This window comes from Pithys albifrons, chromosome 7, assembly GCF_047495875.1.
Source record: "Pithys albifrons albifrons isolate INPA30051 chromosome 7, PitAlb_v1, whole genome shotgun sequence".
Classification (NCBI taxonomy): Eukaryota; Metazoa; Chordata; class Aves; order Passeriformes; family Thamnophilidae; genus Pithys; species Pithys albifrons.
Window position 1 is genome coordinate 14,083,333 of NC_092464.1, and position 17,626 is coordinate 14,100,958.

At 38.1% G+C, this 17,626-nt stretch overlaps 1 protein-coding gene across 4 annotated transcripts in view; it reads right to left on the minus strand.

The window, feature by feature from the left end:
• CCNY (cyclin Y) overlaps positions 1-17,626 on the minus strand; it is a 118,155-nt gene that overhangs the window by 24,400 nt on the left and 76,129 nt on the right. For 3 of the 4 annotated variants that reach the window (XM_071559897.1, XM_071559898.1, XM_071559899.1), the window contains 4 exons: positions 17,329-17,363; positions 6,534-6,634; positions 3,848-3,883; positions 19-76 (listed from right to left, as the gene is read on the minus strand). In XM_071559897.1, the coding sequence (XP_071415998.1) occupies positions 19-76; positions 3,848-3,883; positions 6,534-6,634; positions 17,329-17,363 (230 nt within the window). The remainder of the gene's footprint in view (positions 1-18; positions 77-3,847; positions 3,884-6,533; positions 6,635-17,328; positions 17,364-17,626) is intronic. The other variant, XM_071559900.1, reaches the window with a different exon arrangement.

Below are 17,626 nucleotides of genomic sequence, written 5' to 3' on the forward strand. Positions count from 1 at the left end.
AGAGGCAGAAGAACTTACCGAAAGGGGATGAAGGTTTTCATCAAAAATATCTAAGAGCATTCTTCCGTCTGTGTCCCTAAAAAAGCATTAAAACCAAAGTAGTGTCATTATCTGAACACAACAGCACACAGCTCTCATACACACACGTGTATTGTTAAAACTACAACACTTCTCATGCTGCTGGGTGCTTAGAAACAGACAAAACATGATTTCCAAATAGAAGCTGGACTTATTCTGCTGTAAAGTTTTTGTGTAAAATGAAATTCATATTACAAAGTATGCTAAAACATTCAGCTTTCAATGCCCATGATACAAAACTTTTGTGCTCTTTCCTGTGAGGATTAAGAAGTATTACTACAAACTTGTGATAAAATTAGCCCAGCTTACTCTCCTTTTTTTGAATTTCATCATGTCCACCCCTGCAATCTCTTAACTCCTCCCTTACTGCCAACATTGTGAGTACTTACAAATATGCAATGCTATTTTTACAGTAATCCTGTAGTTAATACATACATACTTCACTTTTTATTTATTTGGAAAGCCCTATCATACTAATGATTTCTGAAAGCAAAAAGGAGCACATACAAAAAAAATCAGACAAAATAACATTCCTATTCATTGGTTTTATTAGCTATTTCTCTCTCTCAGATCCTTGTAGCTCAACATTGGCATGCAAGTTGATGCAACTTCTCAAGTCTAACATCCAGAATGCAATGTAAGAGTTTTGCTGTGTGTAATTTTGGCAGGAACACTAACAATCACAAAAGCAAGTGGTATAACAGTACCAGTTAGAACTGGCACTTTCTGGACAGATGCATCCATGTGACCTACTTATTACAATCCCATCTTTATTTTTAGCATCTCTGGTACTCTGGTCATAGAGGTCTTAAGAGAGAAACCACTGAATATGTCTTCTATCTTTACGCAGCAGCACATGTCTTTCAGAGCATCCAAATCACAAGTTTTACAGTGTATTCAAGTCTCCAAAATACATTTATTACAGGTAACATTTAACCCTCAACATCCAGAGATGGCTTTTTTCCCCTAATAAAAAGAAAGCTAACACTGAAAATATACACTTAAAACAAAGTAAAAAAAAAGTACCTAAATTAAAACAGACAAACAAAAAACTACCACAGACTGGGATAATTACTAGAAAATTCCTAATCCAAGGATTTCAGGACACACTCTTCTACCACTCTTATACCCCCCACATAAAAAAGGGAGTATCTTTAATGCAGAGGTAGTCTCCCTGGAATCACTGAGGTGCTACAGTAAACTATGGCCCTTCAAAATGAGAAGAGAGAAAGAATATTCCATTTTTAGGTTAGCTGCTGCATGTAGCTATGAAGGCACATTTGACTGCTCTCAAAAATCTATTAAAAGAAAGTTGAGATGTTTTAATCTTCACTACAATTCACATTGTGCTCTTTCAAAAATAGACCATTACTAATTGATCTAAGCATTCTTCATGGTTAAGTTTGCTGGGGTTTATTTTGTTTATTTATTTAGAAAATTCACCCATACTTATGTATTCCTTTAAAAACAAGATGGGTACAGTTTTTTACCACGTGTTGAATAGCTAAGCACAACAAAAGCTGCAGAAAACTGGTCAGTATAACCACGATAGGGAGGCACTGGAAAAAGAAAGAATGATAACGAGAATGATACAATCAGATGAAATGTGTGAAACATATGAAGAAATAACACATTTCACACAGAGTTTCTCAAAAAACCCTGAGACTGGTTAGAGTTAGAAATATTAGGAAATACTTTTGTTTTAAGTCCCCTGTGCAGAAGAAAAGGAACAACTAAATACTGTCTGAAAAGAATTCTCTGGCACAGCAGATGCTTGATTCATTTTCTGTCAAAATCAACCTTGAGTCTCTGTCAGAGCTACACACTCCCCACCCCCCACAATCTACCACATACGTCAACAACTTCCTTTTCGCCTATAATAGCAGGAAACAGAACATATGTTTTGTTCTTGCTGTTTCAGCAGTAAGTACAACTGAGTGCTGTTATCACGTTGTCCCTCCATTCCTAAATCACAGACAACCAAAGACAGAGCAGTCACTTCACACCCTTCATTTCAGAGCTGCTAATTGACATGCACGTCCTGCTCCAGCATCACTGCGGAGACTGTCACAAGTGTGTGTGCAGCACCTCCTCAGCCCAGGCACGTTCTGGAGGAAGCAGAAGTAACCAGCTTCCTGAATAAATCACCTCTCCATGCCAAAAGTGAAAGGGCAGATAGCAACTTTCCTAAGAAGGTAACATTCATGAGGCCTTCGTTGTCAAGATGCTGACATGAGACTCTTCATTTTGTAAAGGCTTAGTCTCCCTGTCTATTTGTTGTATGTATCGGTTCTGCAAGCCCACAAATGGGCATTTGTTACTGCAGGCAGAAATCAGCTCCATGGCAGTCAGCATGAGATGCCTCGGGATCTGGATGTCTTTGGCTCTGGATTCTTCCTGCTCTTACTGAGTTTTCTCACCTTTCATAGTTCCCAGTGTGCCCCATTCTCCTGAGCCTTTTACCCAGTTGGCATGATACTCAACAAAGCATTTAACTTATTTGTACAAAACTTTGGAGTCTGATTACCTTTGAGATCTCTATTATTTAGATGGGCATAGCAAAAATTGACTAGTTAACCAAATTAATCCAGGGACCATGAAGAAAAGGGGGAAAAGGAGCCACAGATGGATAAAGAAGTAATCCAAGCATGACCACTCATGCCTCATTTCCTAAGAAATGAGATTAGAAAGTCTGAGAGATGATTTCACTCCAACTTTTGCTTTATATATTGCCATGTTTCTGTCCAAGCCCCACTGATGTCTTGGAAAGCCTTCTAAGAGCTTTCATCAGGAATCAAGCCCTAAGCCTTTCTGCCCTTTTGCACTTTTAAAGATTTTTCTTGAGATGTCATCCTTGTTTTAAGAAGTGTGATGGGTTCCAGTGACCTGAAACATGGTCCCAAATGATGTGCCAGCTGAACTTTAAACTCATGAGTAACTCCTTTTGTTCTAGTTGGACTTCTTATAGTCCACAAGAAAAAAAGGTCTAAGTGGCTTGTTAGATCAAGATCTGAGCCAAGTTTTCTGAAAAGGCCAATTGAAAAGCCATGGACACAAAAGTCACTTAAGTATTTATACAATCTCTCATTAGAAATGTCAGGAAATATTATTTTAGGATACTGTGACATATCATGAGGACAGGGAATTTAAGATACAAAAGCACAATTCAACATGAAGAAAACTCATTTATGTGCCAAGTTACGTTTTAGGGAACCTTTTTTCTATTCAATTACAATCAACTTGACCGAGCAGCGATCTAAAACATACTACAGCAGAAAAGATAAGCCAGAACCTGCTCTGTTTCTGAGGAATCTTCAATTACATCTCTTCACAATGTCCCTTTCACTTTATAATTCATGTTTCATATTTCAAAATCCATTAACTAACTGAACACTGATAAACACAGTTAACTTTACAAAGGTGTAGCTAAAAGTAGAAAACTGAAAGACACTCTTCAGATTTTTCTGTTGTAACTGCAACATATGGAATAATGCAGAAGTGTCCAGTGTGTGGCAAACCCCACAGTGAATCAAAGTTTTTCAATGCTGAAGGGTACTTCCAGACTTTTATGAGGCTTAATCCTCTAACTTTTTAATGTAAAATAATATACAGAAAAAATACATATGTTTCTTATTTCCAGCATGGGAATCAAGGAAACTACTACCCAAAAACATCTTGAAAAAAAAAAAAGCATGGATCTTTAGGGTTTGGACAGTTAATTTCTTTCAATAAAAGATATTTTCAGGACAATATTCCATTATTCACATACCTGTTTTTGATGTGGTAATATATTGCAAGAGCTACACTGTAAAGAAAAACACAGAGTTAATATCTCAGAACTTTCAAATTATATTATGTCATATTAACATGTACTTTTAAAACCTAGTACAATGCATGAGAAACAGTATGCTCAACAGTCTGCTTTCTTTTGTTTACTGTTAGGGAAAACTGCTGTAAACGGACAATTTTGTAACATTTGTTCAGCACACTTCAAGTGTCTCCTTTTTACTGGTATTTAAGTACCTTACAAAAATACTCATATTCCACATATCAAGTTGCACATACTTTCCATTTAATGCCCTACTCCAATAAAGTTAATGATAAAACTCCTACTGACTTCCAAGGTTGAAGGTAAAGCATCACAGGTATTGGACTCTTAGTGTTTGCTAAAGCTGCCAGGCTAACATGAAATGTTTTAATCACCATTGGCTTATGATTTTATATTTATAGCCATTAACTTTTGTCTATGTATTTATTCACTAGCAGACTCAAATAACAGGTTTCTGCAGTTTTATGGCATCAAGTTACTTATTTTAACCCAGGAAAGATGACTCCCTGAATAACTTGGTGCATTATGCATTTCTTGTGTTCTCAAGCATGCACCAAAGCACTTCTGCTTATCTTCTGCACACAAAGTGTCCTTATATTCTCAGAAAGTTAAGATGCTGATGACATACACGACTAACTGATCTCATTCATGTGTGAGATGGAAGAAAATTAAGGCATAGATCTCATGGTTATCCTCCAGTTTCCAACTCATGACTCAGCTTTACTCTCAAAATAGCTTTATTGAAGGGCAAAGCCAAGCCAGGACCCTCCCTGCTTGTTCCAGTAGCACAAAACCCAGTCAAAGCTAAAGGGGAAAGAGGACAGAGGAGGGACTTCACCAATTCTATCTGTTGACAATTTGTTTTGTCAGTCATTCACTGTAAGATGCTTATGCTTTATAATGATGCAAAATTCCCCCCTTTTCCATAAAAGGCCTTTTAAAAGAAGAGTCAAATGGTTGCTTTGTAATTTTATTCCAGAATTTCGACATGGAAATTGAGATACTGCATGTTAGGAAAACAATATATTTGAGATACCTCATTAGCAGAATTTTAAATTATTTCAGGTTTAGTTGTTGTTTGGTTGGTTTTTTTTAAACAGCCATATAATGCCAAATATTTTTCTCAGTTGAAAGTAAATATATTTTGCTAAACTTGTATGAGCTGTTATCTCACTGCATTAGAAGATTTTAGATCATAAATGCCTCTTAAATTTTACTTTTTTCCTATAGATACATATTTAAGGAATTAAGATATATTGAGTACCACGTGGATTTAAAGGACACAGTTGTTACTGAACACAAGAAAACCCCACATTTGTGAATGAGTTTAATTTGACCGAAAGCTATTCACAAAGTGAATTAGTCCTAAAATTTTTCAAGCTCCCACACCCCTTGGGACTCCCTGAAAGTGCTTCTTGGCTTCTGCAGCCAGCTGAAGCCACCTCTTTCTCCCAAGAGCAGGCTCAGTTCTGATGCGAAAACGATCCCAAAACACATGGAAAAAGCTGCACTGACAAAAATGTGCACACAAAGGATTTTAGACAGGAAAAGTATGAGATTCCAGGATGAAAAAACAACAACAAAGAAACAAAAACCCAACCAACTAAAAAACACCAGCTCAAAAATGAGAAACCTTTTTTCAGTATTCATCTGAACTATTTTTAAGTTACTAATTATAGAAACTTGATTAAAAGCAAGACTATATTTCAGGCAGATATAGCTGACAAAGAATCAGTCAGTTTGACTGTAAAGCCCTTCTCCCTTTCTCCTCCTTTTTCCTTACACAGAAAACTTAAGAACTGTTTTACAAACTCCTTTGTATGTGTTAGCCTGAATATATCTGTCTGTCATATAAGTATCTCTGCAGCACAAATATTGACTTAATAAATTTCTGCACTGGAGTACACCAAGGTAACCAGCCCACAGACAACTCAAGAGAGGCTCTCAGCAACCATGAACAAATAGCATAAAACGTCTGAGCATTCGGTCTCTCTCTTTTTTCCCCTTACTGTACAAAAATGTAAAGAACAACATCCTACAAGTATCAATTTAATTTCTCTCCAAATGTAAAAAGGCTTCAGAGAAACCTCAAATGCTCATCTGAGACATCACCCAAGGGTAAACCCATGTGCACACACACCACATACAAAGCTCCCACTGCTGTGTAATAGATGTCCAGTGCCCTTGTATTTAATAAGGAAAGGATTACAGAGGCAAACAACTCCCATTTCAAACAGAAAACTGAAAGGAAGGCTAAGCAAATGAGCATTTCCTCATGAACAGAAAAGAGCTCTTCAATTTTAAATAATTCCAAAATTCTGAATAAACAAGCATGCAAGCAAGTTTTTAGGACTCATCCAAATCAAGTACCCCATCGAATGCTGAAGCACAAGGATTTCAGCTGCTGAAATATGAGATCCTTAACTGCTGCTTTCTGACCTACAATATGAGTAACATCTATTGCTTATATTATCCACTGACTCTGGAGCATGACCGATTAAGTAAATTTACTACTTCAAAAACTAAAAACTTATAACCTTGCTTAGTAGTGGTTCAGAAATATGTACACATAAATACTCATGTAAAATGTAGGTTCTGGCAAGAATAAATAAATTGCAAAACCCACCATTTGATGGTGTACTTGAGGTTTGGTTGACTGACTGTGCTGTCATCCAGGAAAATAGTGGAGCAGGAACTGTACTTCCTTCTCAACTGCCCAGGAGGATGCTATGAAAAACATGCAAAAGAACAATGGCAATTATGTAATACCAAAGCATTTTTGTGGGGAGATGTAAGACTTTAAAAAAGACAAATTTCTGTCTCTCACAATGACACACAGTAACGTGATCACATTTTGAAGCAGTTCAGAAAGTTCAGAAAGAATTACCAGTGCAAAAGTCACAACAATCCCTGCCTGAGACTTGACTAACACTTCCAAGTCCCAAACGCCTCTCCACCCCTCCTTCCCCAAAACCATGCAAAATTTTTGGTGCAGAATTATTCAAATACATACATACACTTGGAAAGAAAAAATGAACAAGACCTATGTTTCTGCGCTCATTCCAAAAGAGTAAGTGGAAGAGTGAAAGAGAAATTGTGTTAGCAATGAAGACTGATTTAACAATGGATATAAAACCATGGCTGGAGAAAGAAAAAGCGTAAACCCCTCAAAGAAACAAGTCCTATGGAGAATTCAGAAAAAAATAACCGAGAATAGATCATTATTGGAAAGAAAATAAACTGATTGAAGGACATAAAAGAAAGGACACAAGCAAACTAAAAAAGAAACATATCTCTTAATAGAAAAGGCTTTCAATGTATTTGAATTCTTTTTCTGTAGTACCATAGGAAAACATCGGAAAATTCAGCCAAAAATTGACATTTGACAACACTACTTATTTCTGAAGACTTTTTTTGCTGAGGGCTTCTCCTTTAGCTGTTTAGAGCAGCCAGCACTCCATCAGTCTAACGAGAGCTATTTCATTACATCAGCTAATACTTATCACAGTCATTAACTCTCTTTGATTTTATCCTTGCTTATTCTATCTACACTAGTGAATAACTTGACCAAGAACCTGTGTCAGGAATGCCAAGATCAGTCAAATTACATATTTAACTTGTAACAGGAGAGGTTCAAAATTCAGTTGGCACATCAACATGGAAATTTTAATTTGCAGTGTTTCAGTGGAGACACCGATGTCAATACCATCAGTGGAACTCACAGACTTCTTTCTACCAGCTGAGAGCAACTGAGTATCCAGGATACAGTCCTGTGACTCCTACCTCAGCACATCTTCCCCTGCCCAGTTTCCAAAACAGGTATTATACAAGTGCCAGCACCCACCATCTCACTAATTTTCCATAGCAGCAGACGTCCTAACCACACCCATTATTATATAGAGACACAGGCTCCTGGTAAAACCTACATGAATCAAAGTCATCTTTCTGTATTTCCCAGCTATGAGTGAAAAAACATACAAAGTCTCCAATTAATTGAAAAAATCATTATCTGAAGTTGTCACAACAGTAGAAACATTAAATTCGAATTATATGAAAGCTCACCAACAAATTCTATCAAAGTCCTCATATGACCAATAAAATCATAGGTTAAACTTTTTTTCTTGGAAATGAAAAAGTTTATTAAGAAAATGAAAATGATTCCCTTTCAAAATTTCTCCAGGAATTTGGAAAGATAGTTTGTAATAATTTGGAAGCTGAAAATCCATCTACCTTCCAAGTTACTATATGTTAAGCAAGGCAATAAAGAGAAAATGTAGAAGCACTGGGAATATTAATGACATAAAATGTATTATCTAGCACTGATGCATACAGAGAGAATTACTACAGCACTGCTGATCTATAGCTTTTATTCTACCACAGTTCAGTTCAAATTGCTGGATTAGTCTGTTGAGTATCTTTCACAGGTATGATAAAGGCAAAGCAACTTAAAACCAGGTGAAAATGAGACTCTAGAGGTTGGAAAGAGAAGCAGAGGCACAGACATTTCAGCACTGTTAATAAAAAAAAAAAGCATATGGAAAGTTTTCATTCTACATTTTACCTGTCAACATGTTTTAAAGGTTTAGATAAAATTTAAGATAAATGGACTGGATTCACTGAAGGGAAACATGAGTAGAAAACAAAACTGTAGAAGCATCACTATCAGATTTAAATTTTCTTATGTAAACAGCACTCTAACATTTGACACACGTCAAATTAAAGTCACACACCTTATTTCTGAAACAAAACTGTTCACGGGTTTTCAGCCCACATCACACTTCATTAGGCTTTAGAAGTTTTCACACTTCAGGAAATACGTGGTGTCTTATGCCTCACTTTCTGTGCTACCAAGCTGGCAGGAAGGAGCACCTCTCCCAGTCTGAAGGATGGTGCCAAATGTAAACCTGCTCTCTCAGGTACATATACACACATCTGTGCCATGCAAATAACTAACCTATCGATAGATCAACATTCCCAGCTACTCCTCTGGTGCCCAACTGCAGCCATATGGTGAACCAGGTAGCAGACTTTCTGCCTTTTCCAAATTACTGGAAAGCATCCTCAGTTCCATATTCTAGCTTGACTAAGCTGGGAGACATCTGAAGTCCCACAGTTCAGTCAAATAGGCTTTTCTGAACCTTCCTAAAATGCTGCACAGGAACCTTCTCCATTCTTGCAAAGGACTAAAGAGGTTGCTGAGCATCACCTTAGTATTCAGCACTGTCCTAGAGACAAAATCCCTTCTGTGGCTGTTTCAATGGGATAAACCCAAAGTCAGAATTGTTCAGGAGCTTAATGCCTCTGCATTTCAAATCCATCACGGCTGACCACAAAAATCTTCCATTTAGATAATCAGAGAATCTAATTGAGAACAATCAGACGAGTTGAGAAGGACTACAGAGCCTTCGAAGAAATTAGCCAAACCCTCTAACACTGATGGGATTCTTCTCAGGTTCTATCCCACCACAGGGGTTACATGGGGAAAAGAAAGAACTGGTACAACTCCTTTCGTAAATCTTACACACAAACATGAACAGAGGACACATGTGGAGCCTTGACAATCTCTGCTATTATAAATATTCACAGATTAAAAGCACTTCATTGATTATGAAGCAGGATTCAACTTATTTGTACTTTAAGTTGCAGTAGTACTATTTTTGTATTCAAGCTGCAATTCAATACATGTCATACTTCTCAACTTCAGCAAGACTTCCAACTTCACCACGCATAAATTTCCAAAGGGCAAGCCAAGGAAAATATGGCAGGTAAAAACTACTCGGAAAATTATACCCTGGCTACCCAGGATCACTTTCAAGTTGGAAAGGTGAACTAAGGGACACTCCACAAACATCTGGTCTACTCAGTGTAAGATATTGAGTAATAACTTTGATAACAATATCCAGGTATTTTTTACTGAATTTGCAGCTGGCATTAACTTTCAGAGAACACTTTTCTAAAAAAAAGGAAAACATAATACTCATAATAGAGTTACCACATATACAACAGGGTAAAGGGCATATCCACTCTGCTCAGCTGGAATTTTATGTCCAGTTTAGAACACTGTATTTCAAGAAAGATAAATTGATTTCACAGTCAGGAGGACAGAGAAGCAAGATTAATCAGAGATTGGAAAAACTCGATTTAGGAGGGAAAGCTGACAGACTGGAAAGGTTTCCTCCAGGAATAAAGCAACAATAAAGGCTTTAAGTCACTCAACTCAAGGGATTTCCAAAGAAGAGAACACTGTTCTCCATGACCACTGTGGATGGGATAAGATAGAGCAGGTTCATATGAGACGATGAAAAATTAAGAGTGGTCATGAAAGAGTGAGAGGAGCAAATGGCAAGAAAAATCCCTAACTACCACCTTTTTCTAATAGCAGGGATAGCTTGAGTGATAGAATCTCCATACTGAAAGTTGTAAAGAACACGTAAAACACACATATGCCAGAAATAGTTTAGACACAGGGTTGTGCTCTTAGACAAGAAACCAGACTGAACAACCTCTTCAGATGAATTCTGGACCAATTTTCTATCATTGGTGATTTCTTTTGGTGGAAAGGATTTGTAGCTCTTTATTCCAGAACCAGTCATTATTTTTCTGATTTCAACCAAAGAGATTCACTAAGAAATGCTGATATTACAGACTAATACCAGCATAAATAGGTGTTGTGGAATTACTTTCTTACTAGGAAAAGACATGTAACAGAAAAAGTTGCTTTACAACTTGCTAAGCTTTTGAATGGGATACAGAAAAAGCCCTAAGAGATCAAGATTGAATGTATTTCCATTAATGCCAAGTATTTCTAGCTCTTAAAACTAGAATTTTTTCGCTCTTGGACACTTAGCACTAAGTAAGTATCACTGCTTTATTTTTCTTCCAGCTTCATCACAAAACTTACCAATTTTCCAAATCCTGGTTATTTTAAGATGTTTGAACAACAGGTGTTACTTGAAGTTTACATAAAACACATCTTACCAGAAATCAAATGGCTGGCTTAGTTTGCAATCAAAATTATACAAGCTTTGCAGAACTGCTTCTATTGTATCTGCTGCGAAAGAAATCACAACAAATTCCTAATTCACAATGAGAACACACCAAAGCACAAATTTCTCTCAGAAAGCAACCCTCAGAAATTAAATCTCAATTTGGTGGGGTAAGAGGAAATGTTACTATTTCCTTTGTTAAAACAGTCACTTAACAGGGGGGGTTAGGTAGAAACATCTAACAAACAGGTGCATGCTGACCAAAACCAGCACTCAAGAATTGACCTGAAGGGGTAGTGGCCAGCCCTGTACTCTTTAGCAGCACTAGGGTGGTTGTGGCTCTCTGCCCTGATGCTCAGCAGGATTTGTTCATTTGGGCACAACACTTCCCTAATGAAGCTTTTGTACCAGTGCTGGCCTGCAGCCAGTCAGCTTCCAGTTTGGCAGGGGAGCTCCAGCCTTTTTCAGTGCTCTTTTGCACTTGTCCATCAAATGATAATTTGGAGCTTCTGTACTAAATAATGATAGCACTGTCCCTTCTTCCAGCAAACCAGGTGTAAGTTACTGCATGATTTTAAAAGGTATATTAAATAATATTTTCTCCATGGAACAATTGAGGCTTGCTTGCACCCATCTGTGGAGACATGCCCATGAGCTGCCGGGCAGCAGAGCCTGGCCAACATGCTACAAGGCAAAACTGGCATGTAAAGTATACATGAAGCCAAATTACAACGACAAGCAAAAATACCAGGATTGCTTCTAACTTGGAAAAGGGAGGTTCCTATCTCGGAGATCTTCTGTTGCTTCAGGACATGATTTAGTTCTGACAATATTTTTCACAGAAGAAACATGATTTTACAGGCCATCGAAGTGCTTCTGAAATCAAGCAAGCCATGAAACACAATTCCCTGCATGGCTCTGCAAAGCACTGCACTTATTTTCATCTCATCTAATGTCAATATAGCCAAATTATCTGAATTTGGTGTAGATATATTCACCTGAAAAAAAGTAATAGGAAACTTGTAAGCTCACCTGCCTCTGTTAATAACTATAACTAAAATAGATCCCATCCAACTATCTTGAGTAATACCCTTTGTAACTCATGATTCAACTTTGTCCTCAGTTGATTAGTTTCACCAATGTTTGATAATGTCCAAAACTGATGGCTTAAACTAGATCTGTACTTGCAGGTTTTTTGTTCTCAAAGCTTGTTTGTACTCATGTCAGCTACAGAAAACTATGTCAGTGAATGGCTGAGCTCTTGGAGGGCTCAGGAACCACTGGTACACTCTCCTGCAACACATGCAGGCTGCACTTAACCACCGATAAAATGCCCTGCTTTACAAACCTGAAAGATTAAATATTTCTTTGAACACTAAAATCAGCTCAAAGGCTCATATTTACAAAGCATGTAATTGCCAGTGTTGAGCAATTTGACCAGAGGAACTTTACTATGCTCCCTGCAAAGCAAGTATTACGTAGCACCTTCTAAAAGAACTCCCCTGCATGTTCTCATTCTACCTTAAAAGTTATATTTTGTTTCTCTCCCTAAAAAGCTTGTCAAATCATATAACTTATTGCCATGTGACTGACAGGACAGGTAAAATTCTTCACCCTAGAGGACAGGAATAGAAGTGAGGGGCTGAAAGACATTAGAAAAACACATTTCAGACATTATGTTTAGGTAAGCCATTAAAGAAAACCTGTTAATTCCAGCTTACTAGATGCCAGAGAAAGAATCTTAAACAGCATCTACTAGGAATGGCATCAGCACAGGGAATCTGTGACCAGGCAGCCATAAAGGCCCCCTCCAGACCTGTTTTTCAGTGATCTTGCAATGGAGAGAGGCAAAAGACCTCAGTACGCAATCTCTTCAAGAACACCTGAGAAGCCTCTAATCTATCTTCCAGTTGATCTTGTTCTTCTCTTTAAGTAAGGAATGTTAATTAAAATATCTTAAGGAATTTGGACAGCAATTACAAGCCTTTACAATAGCCAGCCTCGGGCAGTCTACTTGAAAAAAACATTTCACATTTTATGTCGTGTTTTGCATTTTCCGTGGATTAAACTACTCCTCAGACTATGTTCCCATTTCAGCATGTATTTATTTACTCTTTAATTGCTAGTTGAAAGTGTTTGATTATCAGTCACATGCCTAGTAGTTTTACAACAGGGAAGCAGAACAGTCTCTTTATCCAGTCTGACAAGAAAATTTGGGGGTTACACAGGAGCAAGTGCCATACATCATTTCAAGCATGCAAAAAGGCTCACAGAAATTGCTTGTGCCACACCATGTACAGCAACAACCCTCTGTTCTCTGCCAGTCCCTATCACCAGTACTGCCTCTGGGAAGAAGCTTCCCCTGATGTGAATCACCACAGGGTTACTCACAAGGACCAGGGCTGTGACGTGAGTGATGCCCAGGAACCTTTCCCCAGGATGCTGAAAAAGAATGTTGCTCCACACACAGATGTTAATTTTTCTACTTGGAACGATAAAAATAGTATTAGCATGTTGGAATTTGAACATCCAGTTGCCAGACACCAGACAGTGGAAGTCATGTCCAGATCCCTAAAAAAGACAATGCTGAAAAGACACGGTTGCTACCAGGCTGGTGAAGAGTCTCCGGAATAAAAAAAAATATGTAGAAGTGAGATATTACTTCCCTTTATCTTATATCCCCTTTCCTAATCTTTATCTTCCTTCAGAAATATTTCAACATGCAAAAAATATCCCTTCTTTTGACTGGATATTACTGCTCATAAACACAGATTCAATATTAAGAGTGTATCTTGTCAAAAGGAGAATAAATTACTTGGGCTAATGGAACATTTTCACTTTGTCTGAAAGGGAAAATTTCCAGAAAAACTTGAAGGAGAAAACAACCTTTTTTCTCCTCTGCAAAAACAACAATCACCCAATACAAAGAACTAGATCTTGCAAACAATAAGAAAAGCTTCACTCTTTCAGCACCACCTCCTCAGAAAACATAAAAAACGTCTTCCTGTTTGCTTTCCTTGTACAAGCAGAGATACTGATGCAAACTCTCTTCTCTCAAAAAGGAAAAGCCCTATCTCAGCCTGCATCTTTATTCCCTCAGCAGCTTGACTAAGCAGATTAAAAGACATGTGCACACTGAAGCAGCGTGAAAGCTGTAACAAAAAACAGTGACTGCCAATGCAACGGGAAAGGGAAGCAGAGTCTGCTGCAGCTGCTCAGAAATGAAAATAGTCTGGAAGAAAGCAAACAGGTCAGGTACACTGTAACTAGGGAACTTCCAGCGCCTCGAATGGTGCAAAGGATCCGGCACCATCCCCAAGCTGTCATCTGTCTCCTTGGGCTCCGTGGGAAGACTGAGAGATGACAGCTTCTCCACAGCACTCTGTCACTCCCTACTTTCATTCCTTCCCCACCCCCCAAAAAAAAAGAACAGCTGCTGCCTTCTTCCATCACACCTCCTGACAAGGTGAACCCGAAACATGGCAACTGTCAGCCCTTGATAAAATGTAACAAACCAAAGTAGGAACCCATGATTTGTACTTGTGGATAAACTATTCAGCCAAATAAAATATTCTACCAACAAAACAAAGTAGGAAAGGAAAAGAACAGTAGTGCATTTTTAAATGAGAAAGAGTCAATATTAATTCCTTTTTTATATATAATACTTCAAAACTGCATTTGTATAAACTACTATTCTTACCTGTTACTACACAGAATTTGATAGACAGTTAAAAAAGAAATAGCACAGCTTTTATTGACAAGCTTCTCTTGCTAGCCAGTCATCCTGATCACTTGGGAGAAGTTCAGCTCTGCCTGCAAAATAACCAGTTGTGCAGACATTGCACAAAAGGATAAAAATATAGTGTTGCTTATCTTGGTTATTTATCACAAAAGGAGAATAAGTATAAAAAATAACAACAACAAAAAAGATGACGTTATGGAAAAGGCACAAAAGAGGAAAGTGCTGCATTATGATGAGATGTTCTTGTAAAAGAAAGACAAAACAACACTCCAGAATTTATGTCCTTTGGCATGTTTCCTCCAGAGCAGATGTGGGGACCCAGCACTTCACATCAACAGGGAAATAGATGAGTAGCAAAAGCTCCTGTTAGAAATGCATTTGCACACACTTAGAGAAACAGCGGAAAAGAACTGATCAATCAATAGAGTATTATCATAAACTCCCCACATAAATACAACCTATCATTTGTCACACACAATTGTTAAATCCAACTGATTCCTTAAATTTCTCCCAGCAAGGTAGTCTAGGAAAATCATGATGGCTCCCTGCAGTCTGAAAACCTAAACACAGTTGCCAGTTACAACGCACATCTACCCCTTCAAAAATGATCACCAGTTTGTCCACCAACTTTAGAAGACTGAAAGTTTAGGAGGTGCTGAATGAATAGTCACAGGTGTGCTGAAGGAACAACTTAAATATCACAGACCACATTTGAAAACACAATTTATCTGTGAATGTTGTCTAAAAAACTTAACTCACTTGAAAGGACACACGGAGAAAGGACTTCAGGATCATAAAAGTTATGTTTAGCTTTGTAATTCAGAAGAAGTCCTTTATAAGTACAAAGGAGTCAGACTTGAGGGAGCAGTAAACCAGACTACTGAAGGAAGTTTACAGTACTGCAACCTCAGCCAATGCTTTGAATGACACTCCGGGTTAAAAAAAACCAAAGCAAAACAGAAACTAAGAAGAGGTCCAGTGTTTAGGGTGTCAGCTGCATAAGCTGCTACACAGAGCTCCCAAGAACACAGCCCCTCAGTGATATGATCATCCTTGCCTTTTCGGTAACATGCCCAGCATTGTTTAAAACCACTTCATACCAGAGTTTGCAATAATGTGGTTTCAGCAGCATCTGCAACAGTCATCTTTGTTCAGTCTGCCAGGGGAATCCACTTGCAGTCTGCCTAACACAGACCACATCTTTTACATATGAAATGATTCAGGACATGTGAGAATTTCATCCACGACACGTGGACTGTCACAGAAACTCAGTTAATACCTTGCTGTGCAGTGTCTAAATATTCTTTTTTTTTTTTTTTGCATTTAAACCTTCAAGTTTGAGGCTAAAAAGCATGCTGGAAGTTACTGAGCACACACATATCGTTTACAGGAACCCAGTGCATTAGCTGTACAAGACAATTTTTATAACAAGACAATTGCTCTGCAAACCACCCTCACATGCACTGTAAACAATGGAAATGTTTTACAGGGAAAGAGAAGATAAGCACCAAGAATATTTGCTAACCCAGTAGGGCCAACTTTAAGGCTTTTATAAGCCTCACAGTATCTCATGACTTCTCAGAATCTTAACTCTTGGGAAACTGAAAATCTCAGCTTGCTTTTGAAGCCAGGCTGTAGTTTCAGAAACACTCAACACAAACCTGTTCTGTCAACAAATGAAGAAATCCTGCCTTCTCACTCCACCCAGCAGTTCATTCCTGCCCTTTTGGCTCCTTCCCTTTCTGCAGGTGCAAGCCCTGGGCTGAATCTCATTTAAGAGCTCCATTTTAGCTTTTAGCTGAGTCTATCTGTATTTGTGCTCCAACCCAGTTTACCTGGAGCTAGACAAACATTTGCCCCAGCATAAAAGGCTGAAGAGGTTATAAACCACACCTGTGTGTTTCAGCAGCTGCAGTGGCTTAAAAATTAAGACAGTCGGTATTTCCAGATTGAAAAAAACTTGAGAACCTCTCCCCGTGCCACCTCAAAGACAAATAGCATCCTTCATACAATTAGTTCTTTCCCTTCTCCGTTTTACTGAGCCATGACTCCAGGTATTTCAGCATAAGGTTTTACATACTTGGCACGACACTTTTCCACCAGGTGCTTCAGCAGTACAAACAATACTTACTGAGGCAAAGAGCCTGGTCCTGCACCCAAAGCAGCTGCAGGGAATTTGCTCTCAGCTTCACCAAGAATTTTATTCAAACAGAAGAGAATTGAACTGAAAAATGCCCAGGGGTACATAAGCATATCAGACGCCCATCTTCATTCCCAGCATGTACCACATGTCAATCCACATTTACATTGCATCAACACTGGTCAGGCACTTCAGAACAACCGTGTAAATATCAAATGCTGCAGCTCTCTGCCAATGCAAACTTGCATACAAATGTAATCTAAACTTTCAAAAGTTTCTGTAATATTTTTAAAAATCATACTAACGTGTGCAGCTCTTTTTCCCATGTACCAGTTACTTATGTACACTGGTTGTGAGAGTGATACTGTCTTCAAACAAACAGATTTGTTCCACTACCTCAAAAGTCGAGACCTATACTTCTGGATCCTGATGCAGAACAAACGTGAAGCATCAGCACCCTCTCACCGATATGGAAATCATGTGTAGTAACTCTTATTTACTGTATAATATAGACAACAAGGAGAAAGCTGCATAGCGAGGCATTTTCACTTACGTGGTTTATATAGAGACTCTTGCGTTTTTCTCTCACTGCAAAAACACAAAATATGATAGAAATATTACATGACTATTTTTCCCCATTAAGCTTCTTATACACCATTTATAATAAAAAAAACAGGAGACTGTCTATGTGCAACATTATAATTGCTTTTGCACTAACCAAGTATATTTATATAGCAAACACAGAAGGAACATATATATTTGTATGCATAAAGGCATTTATGCTCACTAGTGTGGTGATGGGTCAGAATTCTCATCCGATTGGGTACTTCACCAGGCGCTGGTCCACATGG